Raw genomic sequence first — 23003 nt, forward strand, 5'->3', positions numbered from 1 at the left:
TTAATTTAGAAGAGGTAATGTATTCATTCAAACACCTGTGAAAAGCCTATTAAATTAAAATAAATCACTTTTAGTCTGGTTTTGTTATTAGGCTTCGGTGTTTGATCTAGTGTAAAATAAAACTAATCAGTTAGGTTTTCAGCAGAATACAAACTAACATCAGGAAAAAAACCCCTCATTCCTCCTAACAAAACTGACCTATGTATTCACGATTTGAGCTATGACTGATCAGAAAAGCAGTGCAGGAGAAAAATAACTGTTCTGCTGTTTGCATTTCAAGGCACACTGTAGGAATTGCAAAACCATCCAATTGAAAACACGGATATGTTATAAAGATATTTATTAGTTCTTTGGTTATCACATTCTTGTATCTGTCAAAACATCTCCTGCCATATTTAACTGAATTACTACATTATGCTTTCTTCACTGGGCCATTAAAGAAGTACATAAGATCTTAGAAGAAATCAAAACAAAGATATTGTAAAAGGACTTTCATAATGTGCAACGAACCAGAGAGATTAATGTAAAAAAATGAAATATTAGGTATTTTTAACAGAGTTACAGGTAAGTAAAATACTACATATATGTAAAATCAAGACTTACTAACTATAAGACCCTTTATTTCCATATCTTTAAGTCTGTGACTATGAGAATTATTATTCAATAATAATATCAGATCAAATGTTCTCAATTTAAACATTTTATGTAAAACTGCAAAGAAAGCTAACGCTGCTATTATCTTAAAGAATTATGCAATTAAATATTTTCAGAAGAAAGAGAACTGAAGTTAGATAAACTTGATACCCAATATCTTCTGGGTGGCAGAATCCCAGTCTTTCCCAAGTTCAAGTCGATAGCAAATAGATGGAAATTGCCTTTCAGCTCTTCTTACCCACTCGATTGCTTTCTTGATCGACTCACAAGCCCAATGAACACCACTGTGTGTAGAAATGAAGTTTTGTTATAACACTGTCTTGTAAATCCACCAAACGAGCAAGAAGAAAATTATATCTTCTAACGATAATTATTTGAAATAGAAAATTTTCTATAGTATGATAATCCAGCCTGTATAAAATATCATCAGATGCAGAAAACATCATCATCTGAGCCGCCCTATCTTTTTAGAAGGGAAATACGTAGACTCTTAATTGTTACTTGCATTTCATAAAGGCAAACTTCACTTCTTTGTACATTCACATACGTTAGAATTGCTTTCATCCAGCAGTCAATGCAATTTTATTTGTAATCCTGGCTACAGTAGCTAAAAGTATACAATCAATTTTTCCCTCTGTCAAGGAGTTTCAAAAGAGGGAGGAGGATCTCCAGGGCTCTCCTAACTGTTTCTTTGTCCTGTTGTCCTGGTTTCAGCTGGGATGAAGTTAACTTTTTTTTTTATTTTTATCAACTGGTGTAATGCTATGTTTGGGATTTGGGACAGGAATAGTGTGATAAGGAACCCATGGTTTTGGTTGTTGCTCAGCACTCAAGGCCGTTTCTGCTCTTCACACCGCCCCACCATCGAGCAGGCTGGGGGGGCACAAGAAGTTGGGGGAGACACAGCTGGCACAGCTGACCCCAACTGACCAAAGGGATATTCCATGCCATGGGACGTCATGCTCAGTATATAAAGCTGGGGGAAGAAGAAGGAAGGGGGGATGTTCAGAGTTAGGAAATGCACAGGTAGTGGGAGCAGGGACAGGTATCCTGGAACGCTGCCTGATTGTGTAGGGATGGGGTCAGGAAGGCCAAGGCATACCTGGAGCTGAACTTGGCAAGGGACGCAAAGAACAATAAGGGCTTCTACAAGTATGTCAGCCAGAAAAGGAAGGTCAAAGAAAACATTCTCCCCCAATGAGCAAGACTGGCAAACTGGTAACAATGGACGAGGAGAAGGCTGAGGCACTCAACAACTTTTCTGCCTCAGTCTTCACTGGCAGCCTCTCTCCCCACACCCCTTGAGCGGATGGATCCCAAGACAGGAACTGGGAGAGCAAAGTCCCTCCCACTGTAAGAAAAGACCAGGTTCATGACCACCTGAGGAACCTGAACATACAGAAGTCCATAGGACCTGACAAGATGCATGCCAGAGTCCTGAAGGAATTGGCTGATGTAGTTGCCAAGCCACTCTCTGTAATATTTGAAAAGTCATGGCAGTCAGGCAAAGTCCCTTGTGACTGGAAAAGGGGAAACATCGCACCCATTTTCAAGAAGAATAGAAAGGAGGACCTTGGGAACTACCAAACTGTCAGCCTCACCTCTGTGCCTGGGAAGATCATAGAACAGATCCTCCCAGAAGCTATGCTAAGGCACATGGAGGACAAGGAGGTGATTTGAGACAGCCAGCATGGCTTCAACCTATGGCCTTCTATGACGGAATGACTACATCAGTGGACAAGGGAAGAGCTAAGGATGTCTGTCTATCTGGACTTCTGTAAGACTTTTCACATGGTTCCCCACAACATCCTTCTCTCTAAATTGGAGAGATATGGACTTGATGGGTAGACTGTTTGGTGGACGAGGAGTTGGTTGGATGGTCACACCCTGAGAATAGTGGTCAACGGCTCAATGTCCAGATGGAGATCAGTGACAAGTGGTGTCCCTCAGGGGTCCATATTGGGACCAGTACTGTTTAATATTTTCATCAATTACTTGATCTTGAGTGGGATCGAGTGCACTCCCATCAAGTTTGCAGATGACACGTGGCTAAGTGATGCTGTTGACACGCCTGAGGGACAGGATGGCATCCAGAGGGACCTGAACAAGCTCAAGAAGTAGGCCTGTGTGGTTCAACATGAGGTTGTTCAACCTCATGGGATTCAACAAGGCCAAGTGCAGGGTCCTGCAGCTGGGTCAGAACAATCCTCAGTATCAATACAGGCTGGCGAATGAAGGGATTGAGAACAGTCCTGAGGAGAAGGACTTGGGAGTACTGGGGGATGAAAAGCTGGACATGAGCAAACAATGTGCACTCACAACCCAGAAGGCCAACTGTACCTTGGGCTGCATCAAGAGAAGTGTGGCCAGCAGGTCAAGGGAGGTGATTCTGCCCCTCTATTCCACTCTGGTGAGACCCCTCCTGGGGTACTGCATACAGCTCTGGAGCCCTCATCACAGGAAAGACATGGACCTGTTGGAGCAGGTCCAGAGGAGGGCCACAAAAATCATCAGAGGGCTGGAGCACCTCTCCTGTGAGGACAGGCTGAGAGAGCTGGGGTTATTCAGCCTGGAGAGGAGAAGGCTTCAGGGAGACCTTATTGTGACTTTTCAATACTTAAAGGGAGCCTACAGGAAAGATGGGGACAAACTTTTTAACAGGGTCTGTTGCGATAGGACAGGGGGTAATGGTTTTAAACTAAAAGAGGGTAGATTTAGACTAGATATAAGGAAGAAATTTTTTACACTAAGCGGGGGTGAAACAGTGGAACAGGTTGCCCAGAGAGCTGGGTAGATGCCCCATCCCTGGAAACATTCAAGGTCAGATTGGACAAGGCTCTGAGCAACATCATCTAGTTGAAGATGTCCCTACTCATTGCAGGGGGGTTGGACTAGATGACCTTTAAAGGTCCCTGCCAACCCAAACTATTCTATGATTCTGTGAGTTGGCCCTGCTTTAAGGAAGAGATAAGAAGTATCAACTATCTTATATTACTTTCTATACTTCTTAATTTTTGTATCGTATTTTGCAAAGCATTCCTTCCTCCATCCATCCTCTTAAAAGAAGCTCCATGCCACCAATATGATTAATACCTTCCATTCCCTTTCCTACAGCCATATCCTGTAGTATAGTCATTGACTCTCCATAACGAAATTAATCTTCTGTATCTTGACATTTATATTACTACATTAAATTATAAAATTTTATTTAAAAGCACACCTTGAATTAGATGAATCATCCAGTTTCATCAGAGTTTTGAAAACTATCCCTTTCAATTCCTTTCTGCAGCGTATGAACTGTAGCACAAGAAGAGTAGCAATCAACTGCAGTAGCTTTTCTTTTCCATTTGGGCCTAAGGAAGAAGAAAAGGGAAGCAGTATTACTATTTAAATGATTTCTGGACAACAGAAAAGGTACTTTCTACAAAGTACTCCATATCACTTTAAAACATCAATTGTCCTAATGCAATTTAATTGTTTCACCATACAATCACTACTATCAGGAGTATTCACATTAGTGATTTGACAAACATGCTCCTGGCTTTCAAACTTAAACTTGGTTATGCTTTGTTGCGATTTCTGCAGTTTGTGTTTGCTTGGGTTCTAATCTACTTTGATTTTAATACATGCAATAATGGGAAACTTGTAAGATTTTTGTCCTTAGGTGAAGCATTGTGCTCTCTACTAATTTAGAAAGAAGGAATCGCCTTCTTTCCCCCCCAGGTTTTCTGGTCTGCTGCCAGCAAAGAGCACCAACTGACAGACTCAAACAGCAAAGTGTGTATAGGCAGAGTGCATACTGGATGCTGCAGGCAGTGCGTGCATGGGGAACAACTACATAAATATTATTCATATTATTTGAAATGTGAGAAGCAGAAGTGATCTCTGCCTCTCTCCTAGGAGAGACTTTTCTTCTTTATTTTTTTTAGTAGATATTAATATAGCAGATACAATAATTGAGATAAAAGAACCTCTGTTGCTACTCCAACTGTCTCTCACATCCTCCACATATTTCTACAGGAGATGTCCTTAGCAATCAGGACACTATATCATGAGAGAAGCTGAGAATAAACTGTATTATTAAAATCAGGCAGTTTTGAAAACTTTGAATTAAGAGATCCATTTAAATTTTGAGTATATCTTATTGAGAGTTCCACTAGACATACAGAGTAATAACACATACAGATAGGAAATATAATAAAATATACTGCTTTTGAATGACAGAAAAGTATTTACCAAGTGACTGAATGCCTTTTTTAATAAGGAAATTGTTAATTAAATCATCAGCATCAAACTTCAAGATTTTTCCCAACTGTAGACTGAGATTCCAAGAGCCATCCTACGGGATAAACAAAGATATGGATAAGCCAAAGATTCAGGACACTGAAAGTGTATTTGTCAAAAACAAAACAGACATAGGAGAATTACTTTAATTACTTTTTAAAAAGCTTACATAAACACAAAATCTGAAATCCACATAAGACAAGAGTGTCCAACTGAGGGCATCCCATGGTGGCTTCTTCACTTGGGTCATATAATACTCTTGAAAACCTCCTTCTGTGTATTATTTACAGATACTGAGTGTTGTGACCCACAACAGTGTCGGAACAGGGATGTCTCTCACCACAAGGGACATACCAAAACAACAAAGCTAAACAGTACCTGCTCTGACTCCTACTTGCAGGATTCTTGGACAGTACCGTTTCATTTAGCTTCCCTAGCAATGGGTCTGACTGTCCATGGGAAGTTCCTGCTGCAACATCTCTCAGTCCAATCCTCTAAAACCCAACTACTTTTTATTTTCTTGCATAATGTGCTTCTCCTGTATGTTTTTATACTTGTTCCAAGCTGCAAACAGGTTCTGAAGGTGTATTACTACCTGTTGGCCCTGAGTTTATACTGTTCCTTATATATCCATTGCCAAGTAGCCCATGGAAGCAATAAAACATAGCAAGACTGATGTCATCATATACTTGTAAAATCTGTTTATAAACATTTTATAAATGCATATTACTTTATCTCAGGACAGGATTACTTTAGTAAAAATATTTTTTCCTTCTACTTGTATTTTAAGTAATACACAAATAGACTATGGGTGCTGTACCTGATTTTGGAGTGCAAACATTTTTTTCCAGTTCACAGAAGTCAACTCAATTCTCTGTTGAATCCTTGCTTTCTTTGTTGTTCTAGAGCACCGTGGTTGTTCCTGGAGAGGATAATGTTCATTAAGAATATTACTGCCGTTACTCATGTAGCTACTACATCCTGATACAAAGTAATTGCATTTTAAAGTTTAAAAACCATGTCTCTTTTTAAAAAGAAACCTCTTTTTCTGGTTGAAAAAGGTTCATTCTCTCCCTGTGGAGAGCCTTTGCACAAACATCAGCTACAGCTGCAGAAAGTTCCTGTTTAACAAAATTACAAGGAATGAAATAATTCCAGAGTTAGTGAGACATTTTTCTCTTTTTAATCAAAGCTGTATGTCTTGAATTATGCACATTATCGTTATACTGTTATTTGTATGTTCAAAATGAAAATAAATACATATTGTTTAAAATAAAAATTTCTTACCCTGTTCTACCTTACACTGGTCAAATACAGAGTAAAATTTGACTCTGGAGATGTTATCTCCACAGGTTGGCTCTGATTCTATCCTGTTTCTTAAGCATGATGGACTGCCCACGCAAGGGACAAAAAACAGCATGACTTTGATGTCATCATGCTCTTTACAAAATCAGTTTATAAAGCAAAGAAAACAAAATCATTTCTAAAATGTTTATCTCAGGGCAGGGCTGAAGATAATTTTTCCTTCTACTCATATCTTATTTTTAGGTAACGCGTGAATAGAGGATGGGTACTGCCCTTGATTTTGGAGCTCAAGAACTGCATTCCTATTTACCAAACTGAATGGAAGTTTTTGCTAAATCTTCTGTGTTGGCATAAACCAGCAAGATTGTACCTGAACAAAATAATGTTCATCGAGAACCTTATTCTACCACTATTACCCATATAGCTACTACTCATGATACAAAGTAATGCCATTTAAAAGTCATCTATTAGAGTAGTAAGGATCAAGTGGCAGAATTCAGAGTATAAGATTTATCACTTTGAAAAAGAATAACTAAAACCCAACCACACAAAAAGCATGCTTTCTGCATTCCAGGTTCAGATTCCTTGAATTGGAAAGCAGTGTCATGCAGCCTTACCACGTTCTTTTTTGGCTGTACATCCACGAACCTTGAAACACAAATGTTTAAGGCAGCTTTCGTTAGCTGAATTCAGCTTGGATTTCAAAATGACAGGTGTAGCATCCTATACATAAATGACTACTGATGGAAGACTTACCTTAAGTGCCTCAGTAAGTCCTTCTTTAGGAGCCATAACATCACACTGACGTATCACCTTCATCATACACCTAGGTTGCAATGCTTCTTTTCTATCAGCTTGAAAATCAGGAACTTTGGGAGCAACTTGTTTTTTAATACTAGTCTTTTCAGAATTTGTGCCTGCAGGGGTGGCTGAACCAATTACAGGAATCCGTATCGGAGCAACAGAACAGGGAACTGAATTAAATGAAGAATTCTGCATCGGAGCAGCACGAGGGGCGGCTGAACCAAATCCAGAATTCTGCATCAGAGCAGCACGAGGGGTGGCTGAGCCAAAGAAAAAACTCTGCATCGGAGCTGCACAAGGGGCAGATGAACCAAATCCAGAACTCTGCATCGGAGCAGCACAAGGGGCAGATGAACCAAATCCAGAACTCTGCATCGGAGCTGCACAAGGGGCAGATGAACCAAATCCAGAACTCTGCATCGGAGCTGCACAAGGGGCAGATGAACCAAATCCAGAACTCTGCATCGGAGCTGCACGAGGGGCAGATGAACCAAATCCAGAACTCTGCATCGGAGCTGCACGAGGGGCAGATGAACCAAATCCAGAACTCTGCATCGGAGCTGCACGAGGGGCAGATGAACCAAATCCAGAACTCTGCATCGGAGCTGCACGAGGGGCAGATGAACCAAATCCAGAACTCTGCATCGGAGCTGCACGAGGGGCAGATGAACCAAATCCAGAACTCTGCATCGGAGCTGCACAAGGGGCAGATGAACCAAATCCAGAACTCTGCATCGGAGCTGCACGAGGGGTGGCTGAGCCAAAGAAAGAACTCTGCATCGGAGCAGCACAAGGGGCAGATGAACCAAATCCAGAACTCTGCATCGGAGCAGCGCAAGGGGTGGCTGAGCCAAAGAAAGAACTCTGCATCGGAGCTGCACAAGGGGCAGATGAACCAAATCCAGAACTCTGCATCGGAGCAGCACAAGGGGCAGATGAACCAAATCCAGAACTCTGCATCGGAGCTGCACAAGGGGCAGATGAACCAAATCCAGAACTCTGCATCGGAGCAGCACAAGGGGCAGATGAACCAAATCCAGAACTCTGCATTGGAGCTGCAGAAGGGGTGGCTGAGCCAAAGAAAGAACTCTGCATCGGAGCAGCACAAGGGGCAGATGAACCAAATCCAGAACTCTGCATCGGAGCAGCGCAAGGGGCAGATGAACCAAATCCAGAACTCTGCATCGGAGCAGCGCAAGGGGCAGATGAACCAAATACAAAGCCCTGCATCGGAGCAACACCAGAAGAACTAGCTTGTTTCGTGCCTTTCACCGATGTTTGAAAAGAACAGGGAAGGGGAGGAGGAGGAGCAGGTTTAGGAGCATCTGCACAGACATGTGATTTTTTAAGTGCAGGTGTCTGAAGTGATTTTTGTTGAGTCAGATCAATTCCTCCCCCTGGCTTAGGTTTAAAACCAAACAATGAGAAAGGTTCAGCAGCTTGCGGCAGACAAAGTTCTTGTGGTGAAGGTGATCTTGTTCTCGATGATCCCTCCTTTGTGGTATCTCTATCAAAACTGAAACTTGATTTGAGACTGCAAATACTACTTTCAAGTTCAGAAACATTTACAAAGTCCTGCACCGTGTATTTTGGTGACACGCTTTTTTGACTAACAGTAACTTCTTCCAGTAGCAATTGTAAGCTTTCAGCTCCATCCTTCTCTCTTCGGAAGTCAGCTGCATTAAAGTTTACTTGTGTGAAACATTCCTGTTTAGTAAAATTACAAGGAAACAAACAAAACAATTCCAGAATTAGCAAGATACTTTTCTCTTTTTGATTGAAACAATATTTCTTCTTATATTGTATGCAGTATTATTATACTGTCATTCACATGTTAAAAATGAAAGTAATATACCAGTTAAACTAAAAATTTCTTACCTTATTCTACCTTACACTGGGCAAATTCAGAAGAAAATTTGACTGTGACAAAATATGAGCAGAGAGGTATTTTATATTATTAAGATAATGATTAATATGATGATGATTATGAGCCAAGGAAGTTCCAGTGAACAATACTGTTGTACATACACAGAAGATAGATCTACACAAATTGAAGCCTGGATCCTGCTTGTGCTACAATTCTGGCACATGTACCAGCTGAGGTCCAGTGGCTGCTGCATGCCAGCTAGTGAGCCAGGGCTCTACTGCCACCATACACCAACGCAGATGTTTGGAACTCCTCTGCCTAGGAGTTCTTGGGCCAAAGGATCAGGAAAATGGCTTTATATGAGCTGACCTAAGTTACAGAACACACACCCAGATACTGTTCTAAATAACTCACAATACATTACAGACTACAGGCTGAGATGATGCTCCCAAGTTGTATTAAATGCACACCATGGTCATGCACAACATAATTTAATAGACAAATAGTAATTTTCTTGAATCCCCTACACAATTTGGAGATGTAAAGCTTTAATCTGTTAAGACTTTACAGACTGACAGAATTGTACCTGCTGACTAACTGATGCAGGCATCTCTTGTAGTTTCCAAAGTCAAGAGAGAGCTACGATAACTAGCAAACATCCAATTTCACTAGTTCAAGTTTCTCCCATTGTTCCTCCCTCATCCCAGAGATTGTCCCATTGCATGCTAGCAACGTGTTCGCTTCTTTCAGTCATGCTTAGCCCCATTCCTAGTGGTCTCTCTGCTTTGGCTGTACCTCTCTGCTAGTGGAGACTTCGTTAAGGATCAATACCTTGATTTTCCTTGAAACTCCCCCTTCCCGCTCATGTTTCTTAGAGTTGAATTTAAGACTTCATCTACACTAGTATATTCTTATGAGAGAATGCTCTAATACGTGTTAGTTTCTTCTGGAAGGGAGAAAAAGTCTGTATTATCATATTGTCTCTCAAAACTTCTGCTGCGCTCACAATATCTTTAAGTATACTTTATTTTTGGGACAGGTTCCTCCAAATTTTCATGTGTATAATAAAATTCCACACAGTACTTTTGTGGCATTAATTATATTCAAAACAATTAAAAGTTGAACAGATTTCATGAACAATTACTAGATGGTTAAACATGCAATACAGCACCACAATTGGATAATATACCAAAAACGTTAGCAATAAGAACATACATTGAACGTAGTTACTGTGTCAAAGGCAAATTCTTCTGCAAATAAGGAGTCAGATTCCATCAACTTTTGGTCCCAGTCCATGTAAGGTAAAAAATCTACATCTTCTTGAGCTATAATTTCCAGGATGTCTGGAGCATCAGCAGAACAAGTTTCATTAGCATCCTAAATTAAAATGCATCACAGTTATGAACCTGAAAAGTCTCTGGCATTATAGAGACAGTGTGTTTTCCTTTGGGAGGTTGAAATGTGTTGAAAACAGGGAATAAGCAGACCATGCAGTATATACAAAAACCAGAAAATGTAACTTCACATTTTTTACTATATTAAGGGACAATGTATTGCCAGTAATTAGATGCACATGAAATATAAAGGCGGACAGCATATATTTGTATGTGTAATTTGTTCAAATCCACTTAATTGAAATAAAATCCAAATCTTGCGCAGTTCACAGAGTGATCACAGAATCACAGAATGGTTGGGGTTGGAAGGGACCTCTGGAGATCATCTAGTCCAACCCCCCTGCCAGAGCAGGGTCACCCAGAGCAGGCTGCACAGGAACGCGTCCAGGCGGGTTTTGAATGTCTCCAGAGACGGAGACTCCACCACCTCTCTGGGCAGCCTGTTCCAGTGCTCTGTCACCCTCAAAGTAAAGAAGTTCCTTCTCATGTTTAGGTGGAACTTCCTAGGCTCAAGTTTGTGCCTGTTACCTCTTGTCCTGTCCTTGTTCTTTTTATCAGAATCCTATTGCTACCCTTTAAAGGAAAGCAAACGTAAGTGTTATTATAGATGTGTTTAAATTACTTTGCATTGTGCAAAATCACGTTAAGAAGACAAATTACGTAGCATAATACAGTGACAAGCTGAGTGGGCTAGTTTGGATATTTCTGCATGTCACTGCATTGTGTTATGTAGGTGTTTTTGTCTTAAGACGTCTGCAATGTTTTGTTCCACTGGGTCAAAAAAATCATCCTAGACTATAAATGAGATTAAATCTATTATATTTATGGACATAATTCAAACATAACCTTCTGCAAGTCTGTTTTTTGAAAGACAATGTATCGACAAGGGGAAACTGAATCTTTTGAAGAATTGTAAAACCAGATATATAAAAATCAGAATGACAGATAATAATCTGTTGACACCCTTCATAAACAACTAGTTCATTAAATCACACAGGTGTTTCCTTGCTAATCTGCAACACATTTTTTCTTCTGAATATCGCTTCTGTTATGTACCAGATGGAATATTCAGGTGCATTACAGAAAGATATTTAAATTGACTCAGTTGAGTTATCTTATTTTGAAAAGCAGTCCTTGACCTGGGAATATCTAATAATGCCACAGTGTTGCATTTTATAGTTGCTTTTTAATGAGACATTTTTTGGAATGCATGTCTGTCTTTTGATGTTTAATTGCAAACGTTGGAGTTGTTACTCAGGAACACAGCAGTTCCAAAAAAATCCAACTTTTATAATGAAAATATGCTACTGGTATTGGTTCTTTCATAATAATGGAGACATCAAGACAAAACAGTAAAAATAGGAAAAGGTATCCTTGTTTTATCCAGCATTTCCACTGAGTTCTTCTTTCAGGCCTACTTTTATTTATATTAATGTATGTCGTGGTTTGAGGTAAAGGAGAACCATGTGGACTTTGGCTTTCCTAATGATGCTTCTGCATGCTCAGATATATGCTCTATATTCCTTCCACGTTAACTGTCCCTGCTTCCGCTGTCAGTGTATTTCCTTTTTATGTTAGAATTTTTCCAGGAGTTCCTTGTTCATCCATGTTCATGCCAGGCATTTTTGCCTGACTTCCTGTTCATTAGGATAGACTGCTCTTGAGCTTAGAGGAAGGATCTTAGAGAAGATCCTTGAATCTGAAATAGTGACTACAGGTAACTCCTATAATCTGTGCTGAGAAAAAGACGTCTTGAGAAAATTAATCTGAACTGGATTAGGTATTTAACTTTAGGATGAGATGAATCAAGCTCTAGAAATATCTATTTATTTATTTAGACGATGAGAGGAAGACAAATGTGACTGACTGATTTATTGCTAAATGTACACACACGTATTTGGTCAGATGAATCCCCATTCTCTGTGCCCCAAATAGCGCTTAATCCAACTGATGTCATCTTGCTTATCGTGATACAGCTTTCTGTTTGAAAACTCTCCTTACTGACCCTTGAATTTCAAGGTTGTAATTTATATGAATTTCTTTCTATTTGTTGCAAAGCTTTTGTTTCTCCTACCACTGTTCTAATACTGAACACAAATGAAAAAGCTCCACAGTTTACTGCAATATTAAAGAGATTTTTTTCAAGCTTTGCTTTCCTTGTGACTTCCACCTCATACAGACTCCCCTAGAACGACTTTTGCCAATACAAAATCCATTACTTCAGCAATCCATGGCTAGAGTGGCCTGTTTGCTATAGTTTGGCATCCTTATTTTTTACAAGAAACAGTTCTGTGGCTTATGCAGCCAGGATTGAAGAGTACTCCTCATCTGGCCTTGTCTTTTGACCTGTCTGACTCCCACAGCACTATGAGGAATTGCAAACCACGTAGCAAATCACAACAGGAACAAAACACACAGATTGACAAATTTTGATTGTAAAGTAGGGACAGGCAATATAAGAGATAGAAAAGGAAAATAACTTGCTATATTGCAGAAGAAACCAAAATTATGTCAAAAATATTAGTGTTAGCTCTACCGTAAAGGAATAATCATTGTTTAGCAAAAGGAGGACTGCTTTGATATGTACAAGGCTACAGAATTTAGAGTCTTTTGATAGAGAAGCTAGTGGGAACAAGATATCATACAGAAAACATACCCTTTTCTCAACTGCAACGAAGCTTGTAAACTGGCTTATAATTGAGTTCTCCAAGCTGAGCTGAATAATCATGTTTTTCAAGAGTTGTTTCTTCATCTAGATTGTTAAGCATTAACAAAAGGAACAAGCATAAAAAACACAGTCAGCTAAAAGAAACATTGATGTCAAAACTGAACACATACCTATGAACACATGTGCTCTAAATAGAGACATGTAAAAGGAAGAGCTCATATGAATATATTGGCCTGCCTAACTGTCTGCTCCCTTCTAACTCTACTCCCTCAACAGAACTTTGGGCAGGGATACACATTTCCTCTAGTTAGACTTCTTTGGGTTCTATCCTCCTTCTAGTGTAAGAAGCAGACGTATTTTGTAAGAAGAATTAGTCTGAAGTCTCAAATAAGCCAAGATGGCAATATGGTAAGTTTTTAAGTAGCTAAAAGATATTTTTTTAACAGATCATCAGATCGTTAAATCTGTTTATCTATAAAACACAGGTCATTATCTTCCACCATATCCTATACAAAAGCTATGGACTTTCGCTGGACTGATACGTATTGATCTATGTGAAACTAAAATGTTGTATGTCAGAAAAAGAAGAATCACCAATGGCCTCCAATGACATAGTATAGATTAGGAAAAATATGCAGACATCATGCCAATAGAGGACATTCTTACAGTGGGGAAGAAGAAAAGACTGTCCCAAAAGTTTTCAAAATCTTATCTAGGAGGATATTACTTGTCCTGGTTCCAGCTGGGATGGAGTTAACTTTTTTTTTAGCAGCTGCTGTAGTGCTATGTTTGGGATTTGGGATGAGAAATAGTGTTGATGGCACACTGGTGGTTTTGGTTGTTGCTCAGCACTCAAGGCCGTTTCTGCTCCTCACACCGCCCCACCAGCGAGCAGGCTGGGGGGGCACAAGAAGTTGGGGGAGACACAGCTGGCACAGCTGACCCCAACTGACCAAAGGGATATTCCATGCCATGGGACGTCATGCTCAGTATATAAAGCTGGGGGAAGAAGAAGGAAGGGGGGATGTTCAGAGTTATGGCGTTTGTCTTCCCAAGTAACCGTTACCCATGATGGAGCCCTGCTTCCCTGGGGATGGCTGAACACCTGCCCGCCCATGGGAAGCAGTGAATGAACTCGTTTTGCTTTGCTTGTGTGAGCAGCTTTTGCTTTACTTATTAAACTGTCTTTAACTCAACCCAAGAGTTTTTTCACTTTTACTCTTCTGATTCTCTCCCCCCATCCAAACTGGAGGGGCGTGAGTGAGCAGCTGTGTGGTTCTAATTGCTAGCTGGGGTTAAACCATGACATTGCTATACGGTGAATTTAACCTTAAAGTGATTTAGAATTGCAACCTTCTAGTTATATTTAACAAAGCAAGAAAATTGTCTGTATCTCACTGAAATGTTTAATATTTAGCATTTTAAATTTATACTTTTTATTTCAGATTATCAAACCTCATGTTCTGTTTCGTTCTCATGAAGAATCCCATCCTCATAGTCATTAATGAAAGCTCTTGCTGCAAGTTTGTGTAGAACCTAGGAAGAAAACTAAACTGATGATTACAGCAGCAACTTACTTTTTTTTTTTTTTTAAATTCTTCCTTTCATTTATGAGGTCCAGCTTCAGGCAATTAGCTTCCATATTTGCACAGAATCCCATTCTCTAAGGAAGGGTCAAGCTAATTTTCCATTTGAAAAGCAATCACAACCTACATCTAAGGTACATCTTTATTTCACTTAATTTCAGCAAACTCAAAATATCCAGATCTTCACTTGTTGCACACATTCTCTCTAGAGTTATGGGTGAGGAGAAATAAAGCAGGCATGCAAATAAACAAAAACTTCACCAGGCAATCAATCCCAACTTGAAATGGCTAACTAATACAGGTAGGAAGAATGCCCCTTCTGGATGCACACATTTTTCTCCAGTGCCTGTAAACAGAGCCTGGCAACTACCATGGATTTAACCAACAATTTCTATATAGGTTAAATTCGGTAAATTAATCTTGTCCATAAAAATACAGAATTTGGGGTAAAAGTAAAGTGAGTCTTAGAGTGTTCAACTTTACAAAAAATCATTAGGTTTACCATAATCAAGTAATTTTTGACCTGAGGGGCTGTACACAGAAAAGGGAAATACTGAACTGTACTAACCAGAAATTACTTTTTTGAACTAAACCAGTCTTCTATAGAAAAGAAGAAAAATTTTGGTGTCTTCAATATGTTAAAGCTAACAAAAAGAGTGAGCTCTGTGGGGGCAGTGTGGTCAAGTCCAGCTGTGTTCCAGTTCCAATTGCCAAAACATTCCCACTGGCTCATTTTTGGAAGAATATGATAGATGCCAAAGAGAGCCATTTCTGAAGAAAATCTCCTAAGCAAATAGTTATTTTTTGAGCTAAGGTAAATTGGCAAAAGAAACAGGTAGGAATTATCAGAGTTCATCTAAAGCATCAGGAATTATTTTTTTTTTCTAAATTTGGCTTGTTTTTGTCATTTTGCCATTTCAATTTGCACCTTTCAAAACTTAGTTTTCTTAACCGCACCTGGAATTTGTAGTACAAGTATTTTTCCAGAAGCAAAAATTCATTATAGCAAGCAAATACATTGCTTCTGCTTGCCAATTTTATTTGCCTGTAGATGGCACATCCCTGGGAACCAACTGTCCTTATGGAAACCAAGAGTCCTTACAGAAACCAACACAACCAACACATCCATGGAAACCAACCCATGATAGTAGCTTTCAAAGTAGATTACACTAAATAGGGAACAATATCATTTATATTTGAAAACAAATCAGCTTCCCTTAGTGGGGAAGGAGAGACAGTCATATCAGAATTATTACTGCAGGTTGACTATTCTTTTGATTTTTTTCAAGTGTAGACACCTGTTAGATTTAATAAATGGTTCTTTTTAGCTTGTTTTCATTTTCACAATGGGTGCTGTGCTTTCCTCTGCATAAAGGCTCTGTACTTGATTGTTACTGAAGCAGAGGAAAGGCTTGTAAAATTTTACTGTCCCTTTTTCCATACATTTCTAGGGATGACAGACTAGCGATAAGATGTTCCACGTAGCAACAATTTACAACATGAAAGAGAATGCAGCAGCCTCTTCACAGGAGTAACCTGAAGAACAGCCAAGCCAAAGATAAAGCTGGAGCCCAAACAGGCTGCCAAAATAAGAAGCAGCGCTGCCTATTCTGAGAAGCTTAAGTTTTATGTTAGAAAGCACAGAGAAAGGTGACACTTCTACGTAAAACAGCTTCCATTTAAAAGTCTGAAAACTGAAGGTCTGCTTTAAAACATCAGAAGCAAAAGTGCAAGAGCTGCTGAAAACAGGGATTTCAATTCCTTCAAAAGAGCACGAAGCAGCATGTAGTTGTTTAAAGCATCTTGTCTCACTATGGCATGTACAAACAATGCTGGCCAAACTCACTGTTCCTGTTGTCTTTTGTAGTTCAGTAGTTGACACCACAGTCTGTAGTTCTTGGTCATTTATTATTGCACTTAAGGTGGCCTAAAAGGAAAAAAAATAATACTGTTTCCTTCTCTCTCATGCTGCGTTACCAGCACACACGCATGCTGTTCTGTTTTCCGAATATAACTCGGAATATAAACAAAACCAAATATAACTTACAAACCTGTAAGCCTTTGCATGTCTAGGTTTATAAATATTTCCCCTTTCAACAAGGGGACAGTCACAAGTAAAGGAATCCTGTATTTATCAAAGCACAATGATAGGAACGTTAAATTAGGTAACTTTTTCCTCTCCACTTCTTAGAGGGAAGACTAATAATGACAATTAAATAGTAACTTAATTACATTTAGCAATGAAAAAGAAGGTAAGTGCATGCTGCACAGAGGATATATAATACAATGTAATATCTCCTTTGTGATTGTTTTACATAAGAATTTCTATGCAGTAGTGCATGTGCATTCCAGTCTTTACCTGAGTACAGTGAGGGATGAATCCATAGACAAGAAGTCTCTCATTGTTAAATAACGACTGTATTTGAGCAGGAGCCTGCATTGGCTCTGGTGCACCTGTATTGAACTGTTGCCATTTAATAGAAACTGAACTGCATCCTGGAGACAACATTCTAGATACCTGGCTCTGTATCTGTGTAAAGAAGCAAAATAAATTAGCTCTGTTAGCAGGCTTTCAAAAGAAAATGTAATCTCTCAATAGAAAATAACATGTTTCCCACATGAATGGAACTAATTTCTTCTTTTTTTTAAACAACTAAAACAAGCCACATACTATTAGTGGTAAAAATGAGTCTAATGTTTGGAGGTAATAGGGAGAATCACTCAGACATTATTGTACTGGCTTCTGGAATAATGAGACTTCTTTTAAGTAAAAGCTGAAATTTGAGAGTAAAGTTTTTATCCATCAGGGTTGCCAAACAGGCCAGGGAGTATAGCCTGCTAAACTTAGCACCATCCCCTACACGTGAACTCTGAGACATGCAAGCAGTTCTGCACATCTCCATGGCCTGCTCTGGATAGTTCTGCATATATCACTCAAATGACAGCCAGAATGGCAAGAGGAGAAATCTATGCTTTCATCCATTCCCCCGGGCAAAAGTGCGCCAGACACTCAACTAGCCTTGCTGCAGCACCTTTTCTACTGTCACTGTTCCAGGAGGGACCAGATTCAAGGCATAGGATAGTGCTGTAGACACATAACTATAGATGGAAACTGAAAAGCACCACATACCGGGCCCTAGATTGCCTGAAACTTCTAGACGTGCCAACAGTCAAAAGTTACAGAATACAATTGCTACAGGCTTCATCACTATAGCAAGGACAACGTAGATGGACTGTGACCTATGGCAGAAGTAAAGCCATGCTTTTCCATTCAGGGAAAATTGTTTATATAGCTTAATATTTTTTAAACTTTTTCCAAGTTGGTGTTATTGCACTTAGCAAGAAAAGTACAGAAGGTCTCTCAAAAAGAATAGAAAAAAAAATAAAAGAAGTCATGGCTTTCTTGTTTTCTTTTACAAATTCAGTGACCAATCTGAATGAGAAGGTAGAGCAACTACAGGGACTAATTCTCTCCCTGATCAAAGAACTGAGGGTTCTGTACAGCTCTCATATCCCTTCCTATAGCACATGTGTTCCTGATGAAAATAAGGTAACTTTGTAATACTCAAACTAAATACTTCTCTTTCTCATTTAGTATCAATTTATAATTAAAATACAGGAAGCCTTAACAAGTATCTCTCCTTCCACCTTCTATCAAATGTTTCTTGGACTATCTCATTGAAATAGCAAAGACACATGATCCCATGAAAAGTAGTAATTCCCATTTTGAGATACTGAAGATATGCAGTATCAGATATTGATATAGCAGACAATGACCACATAGTGAATATAGTCAAGATTTATAAATGTACCTTTGTCTCCCAGTTATACTTTGATTTCAGGTCAAAGTATTCAAATGCTCCAGCACCATATTGGGACAAAGATCTCAGCATGTGTCGATTTGCTGCGGAACTAACAAAAAAAATTCTGTATGTAATTATTGAATTAAATTGTTCGTCTGGTATTATTTCTAAATATTTTGTTTTTAATTAGTACTGCAAGCCTTCTGAATCGGAATTTTTTAAATTCTATCCCTTTTTCAGGGGACAGACCAACTGAAAGCAACGGAGCCAATGAATGTGCTGCTGTATTATGAGATTTCCTAACAACATTTGAGGAAATTACATGGAACAGGATTTTTAAAAGTCACAGTGCATACCTGTGCAGAAAATTAATTTAGGTTCAAACACCAATAAGACTGCATCAAAACGATCCTGATCTTGAACTAATTAACCTCAATCTCAGTAGAGCTATTTAGCATGGACATAGCTATCTTACAGCTAAGTGCGGTGTCAGCTAGGGAACGTTACTGTCTGAACAACGTGGATGTAACCAATATGGTAACACTTATTAGCCTGAGAGAACAGCAGGCTCTGCTCACCAACAGTCTGACTACCGTCAAGCTATTTCATAGGCATATACACAAATGAGAGCTTTATAGAGGATTAAAGGAGAACGATTAAGCAGACGAGAATTCTTTTGTGAGAGAAACAGCACAGTAGCCTTCAAACTTTGTCGGACAGAAAGTAGACTCATTCCTCAACAGGACCATACCACTGCCCTAGTGACCTAGTGAATTCTCACCAGAACTCCTCAAAGCAAAATTGAATAGTACAATTGTATCTATGCTAAGAACACATAACATCTTGGGTTTAAAGTTTACTGCTCTTTTAAATGTCTTCCTATAGATTTTGCTGCCTTGTACAACTCTGTTAAGTACAAATCTTGCACTATTTAAAAATATTTTTTTCATTTACTTGCAGATAATTACCACAGATAAAACAGATGCATTAATTCAGCCTTCTAGAAAACACTCCCTTTGTCTACACAAATGTATGAACCAGACTGAACTTCTCTTTTACACCTCTTCGCCATTATTACTTTACCAATGTAACACATTAAATACAGATCCTGCCTACTGAAAGCAGATTGTTGCACATTTGCACATTAATGTTAGTGGCACAGAGGAACCATTAAAAGCCATGCCCTCTCAGACTACCAGCACTGAGGTAATCCATTGCCAAGCCTAGTTCCATAATATCAATAACCAATAATCAATGAATGTAAATATGCAGAACATGAACATACCGGGAATGTAAATATGTTGAAAATGGTGTCAGTGTGCTGCTAATGGACACATACCATCTGTTCTTTCTTGTGTGTTGATGCAAATTCTAGTATAGTCATAACATACAATTACTCTGGAAGAGCACCGGGATGTCTAGCACACGGCCTGAAGGGTGCGTTTGCCCGGTGCTGCGAGATCAGGGGAATGTTGCCTGAGCTATGGCGAAGGTGTCATTAAAAAACACTAGTCCTAGAAGAACATGACCATCACCATCGGTCTTTATTTTGACGTACCCTTGCCAGCCTTCCCAGGACATGGTAAGAACTTAACACCTCTCTGACCCTTTCCTGTTTATGCCTTGCAACCTGAAGTATGTAGCTGTAATCCAGTTTGTTGTTTTGCTGTTGTTTTTTTTTTAAAAGCTGTTTCAGTTACGCACATATCTTTCTAGTTCGTTGTAACTGAAAACAGTCGAACTATATTGCAATGAATTTCAGTGAGGTTTTGCCTGTTCCTCTGATCGTTGGAAGTCTAGTGCTCACTTGGTCTTTAAGTAATTACCTTACAAAACAAATGAATATTAAATAATAAAATTATACAACTACTAATGTTGCATTGAAATTGCACTATTAAAATGAGACTGTACCAAAATATAAAATGCAAAGTTTCAAAATGTCAACTCTTGTGCTTTCCAATTATATTCTTAAATACTACAGTTGTTATAATGAAGAAAGATATGAATAGGTAAGGCCACCTGGACACAGAATTAACATTATTGTAGGCATCTTACTTTCGAAATTCCTTACAGATTTTCCATTCCATTATTAAAGGTAGGCAAACATTTCTGCATTTAATCTAAACATACACATATATTTAAGGCAGTATACTCAGGCATCAGACAGTTCTCAGCTTATTAACCTCTCACTTTGAAGAAATTATCAGTGATTTTAAACAAATGCAATTGCTAGCTAACTAACTTTGTACTTACCCCACACCGCATGTAAATAACCTCGTATGTTGGACATTATCTTTCACAATCTGGAAGGTCACACTCTCATTCTGAATGTGCCCATCTGATAGAAGAAGAATGTTCCGGTGTCCTTGAGAAGGGAATAGCCGATTTAAGTAACGTAAGGTCTTCCATAAATCAGTGTTTCCCAATGTTGCAGTAGCAGACTGAAAAGTAAAGTATTACAATTTTAGTTTTGAATTTAATTTATTTTTTCCTGAAATAACATATAATGTATAGTTTAATCTTTATTTCATTATACATGAGTGCTGGTTTCCAAATATAAAGAACTCATTTTTAAGCTTTATTTGTTCCTGTTATTCTATAATTACTATTAAAGATAGAGCTTAAGGTCCATCTAGTCCTGTATCTTCTCTGGCTTAGGCAAAAGGTACAGGTAAAATAGGTAAGAAAAATGGTAAATTCTATTCCTGCATTGTTTTCAGAGCTTTCAGTAATCAGTGGTTTGGGCACTTCTTGAACCGGAGTTTTCATCCATACTATTGCATCTAAAAGTTATTTACACGCTCTTACTTCTAATTTGCCTAACCCACTTTCTGAATTGAATTAGTTTAGCCTCAACATCAAGCATGACAAGAAGTTCCACTGTTTATTATGCATGAAGAGGACCGTTTGGTTTTTGTTTTAAATCTGGTGACTGATCATTTTGCGAGGTGTCCTGCAATCTTTAAGAGGTGTGAAACAGCAAGTAAGCATCCCTATTCCCCTTTTTCCTCTGTTTATCCTGGAAAAGAGATTACTCTGTAAGGATTCAACAGACGCTAAAAAAAATCAGGATGAGTCCTCTCCTTGTACAGCAGGTCTTCCATATATCTGGCCATCTCTGTTTTCTGTCTCTCTTAGTACCTTTCTGACTGATGCTGAACACTGGGCTACCACTTAAAAAGGATTATTCACAACGGTTCCAGTATCGCTTCTCTGGGTTAAATCCCAGAATTGTACAGTTTTAGTGTTTTTCCCCGCTTTGTGTTACTCTGTATTAATCACTATTTGCATCTTACCATCCCATTTTCAAGACATCCATTATATTAGTATCTTATACATTATGCTAGCATCAAGGAGCTTTAGTTACAGCTGAGAAGCCTACTTCTGGCACTGAGAAGATATGGTACTAACCAAAACCTGTTATCCTAAATAGTCTACATCTGATCTTTTGGTGCCAAAGGCATTCTCCTTTTCACTGAAAGTCCTTTGGCCTAAGTACTGCCTTTGCTTACAAATTACAGATTTCCAGAAGGAAGTCAAATTATTTCCTCTCTTTCTGCTGTGAGCAGACAATGAGAGGTATGAGACTCCAAAGGATAAATTTAGGGGGAAACACTGAAAAATGTCCTACAGCCACTGATAGCTACTGAGCTTCACTTAAGCAATCACTTAAAACCAAACTGGAATTAATCTTCAGATGTGGCTGTGCTTGTTATTAGGGAAAATAGACTTCAAATAGACTGAATTACAGAAAAAAATCTTAGAAGCTAGCCTAATGAAAAAGAAAAAAGAGGAAAAGTCACGTAACAGAGTTTTGCAACGATAAGCACCCCATACAAAGAAGTATTCTTTACAATACAACCTGATTTACTTACTGTAACAAACTTCTTCAGTGATTCTAAATCATTTATGACGTTCATTGAAAAAGAAGAAAATTCTGTGAAATCTGTGAATAAAGATTGATGTTAAGAGCATTAGAATATGAAACGTAGCAACAATATGGAAACACAAGTTTAAGTTTTAGGACTAGAATATCAGAGTAGCAGTATTCCATACCGCTACACATTCCTGCTTGCAGTTCAGTGTATTATGCTGGTTTGATAATAATGATGTGCATAAAATTAAGCCATGACAAGAAGGTAAAAGGTGGCTCTCAGGTAAAAGGGAAATAGAGAAACTCACTTGTGCCAAATTTGACTACGTTCACTCTTTGTCTGAAACCAAGTAGCTCCAAAACACGTAAAGCAATCTGCTTTGCTTGGTGTAGAGCTGAACCTGCCATAGAATTCGAGCAATCTAATAAAATAGTAACTTGATTGGACCGGTGCTCTTCTTCAAATGCTGTTTCAAACTCTGGTTGGAATACAAGCATGCAAGCCTATGGAGGGAGAAACAAAATCATCAGTGCAGTGGATAAATACTATTTCACCAGAAGTGTACCCAAACATCTTCATTTTTCTTATTATGGAATGAGAGCAGAATATAGCCGTACTTCAAAGTTTTAACAAATATATGTCATTTACTCTTAATGCCTGAAAAGTGCAACTTGCCTGTCCTTTACCTATATCCCAGGTCTCACATGAAAAACTGAAAAAGGAATTTTGTGGTTTCATGTTTTATCTGATTCACTCTACTGCA

General features: G+C 38.8%; 1 protein-coding gene across 5 annotated transcripts in view; it reads right to left on the minus strand.

The window, feature by feature from the left end:
- Positions 1-323: 323 nt before the first annotated feature.
- The window catches only part of PARP4 (poly(ADP-ribose) polymerase family member 4), a 51920-nt gene continuing 29240 nt past the window's right edge, over positions 324-23003 (minus strand). For all 5 annotated transcript variants that reach the window (XM_074569801.1, XM_074569836.1, XM_074569811.1 and 2 more), the window contains 14 exons: positions 22548-22743; positions 22241-22311; positions 20619-20806; positions 18375-18474; positions 16922-17092; positions 16409-16489; positions 14432-14512; positions 12965-13060; positions 10130-10291; positions 7000-8754; positions 5759-5860; positions 4891-4993; positions 3875-4007; positions 324-938 (listed from right to left, as the gene is read on the minus strand). In XM_074569801.1, coding sequence (XP_074425902.1) covers positions 788-938; positions 3875-4007; positions 4891-4993; positions 5759-5860; positions 7000-8754; positions 10130-10291; positions 12965-13060; positions 14432-14512; positions 16409-16489; positions 16922-17092; positions 18375-18474; positions 20619-20806; positions 22241-22311; positions 22548-22743 — 3390 coding nt within the window. In that variant the 3' untranslated portion in view covers positions 324-787. The remainder of the gene's footprint in view (positions 939-3874; positions 4008-4890; positions 4994-5758; positions 5861-6999; positions 8755-10129; positions 10292-12964; positions 13061-14431; positions 14513-16408; positions 16490-16921; positions 17093-18374; positions 18475-20618; positions 20807-22240; positions 22312-22547; positions 22744-23003) is intronic.

Source organism: Larus michahellis, chromosome 1 (genome assembly GCF_964199755.1).
Source record: "Larus michahellis chromosome 1, bLarMic1.1, whole genome shotgun sequence".
Classification (NCBI taxonomy): Eukaryota; Metazoa; Chordata; class Aves; order Charadriiformes; family Laridae; genus Larus; species Larus michahellis.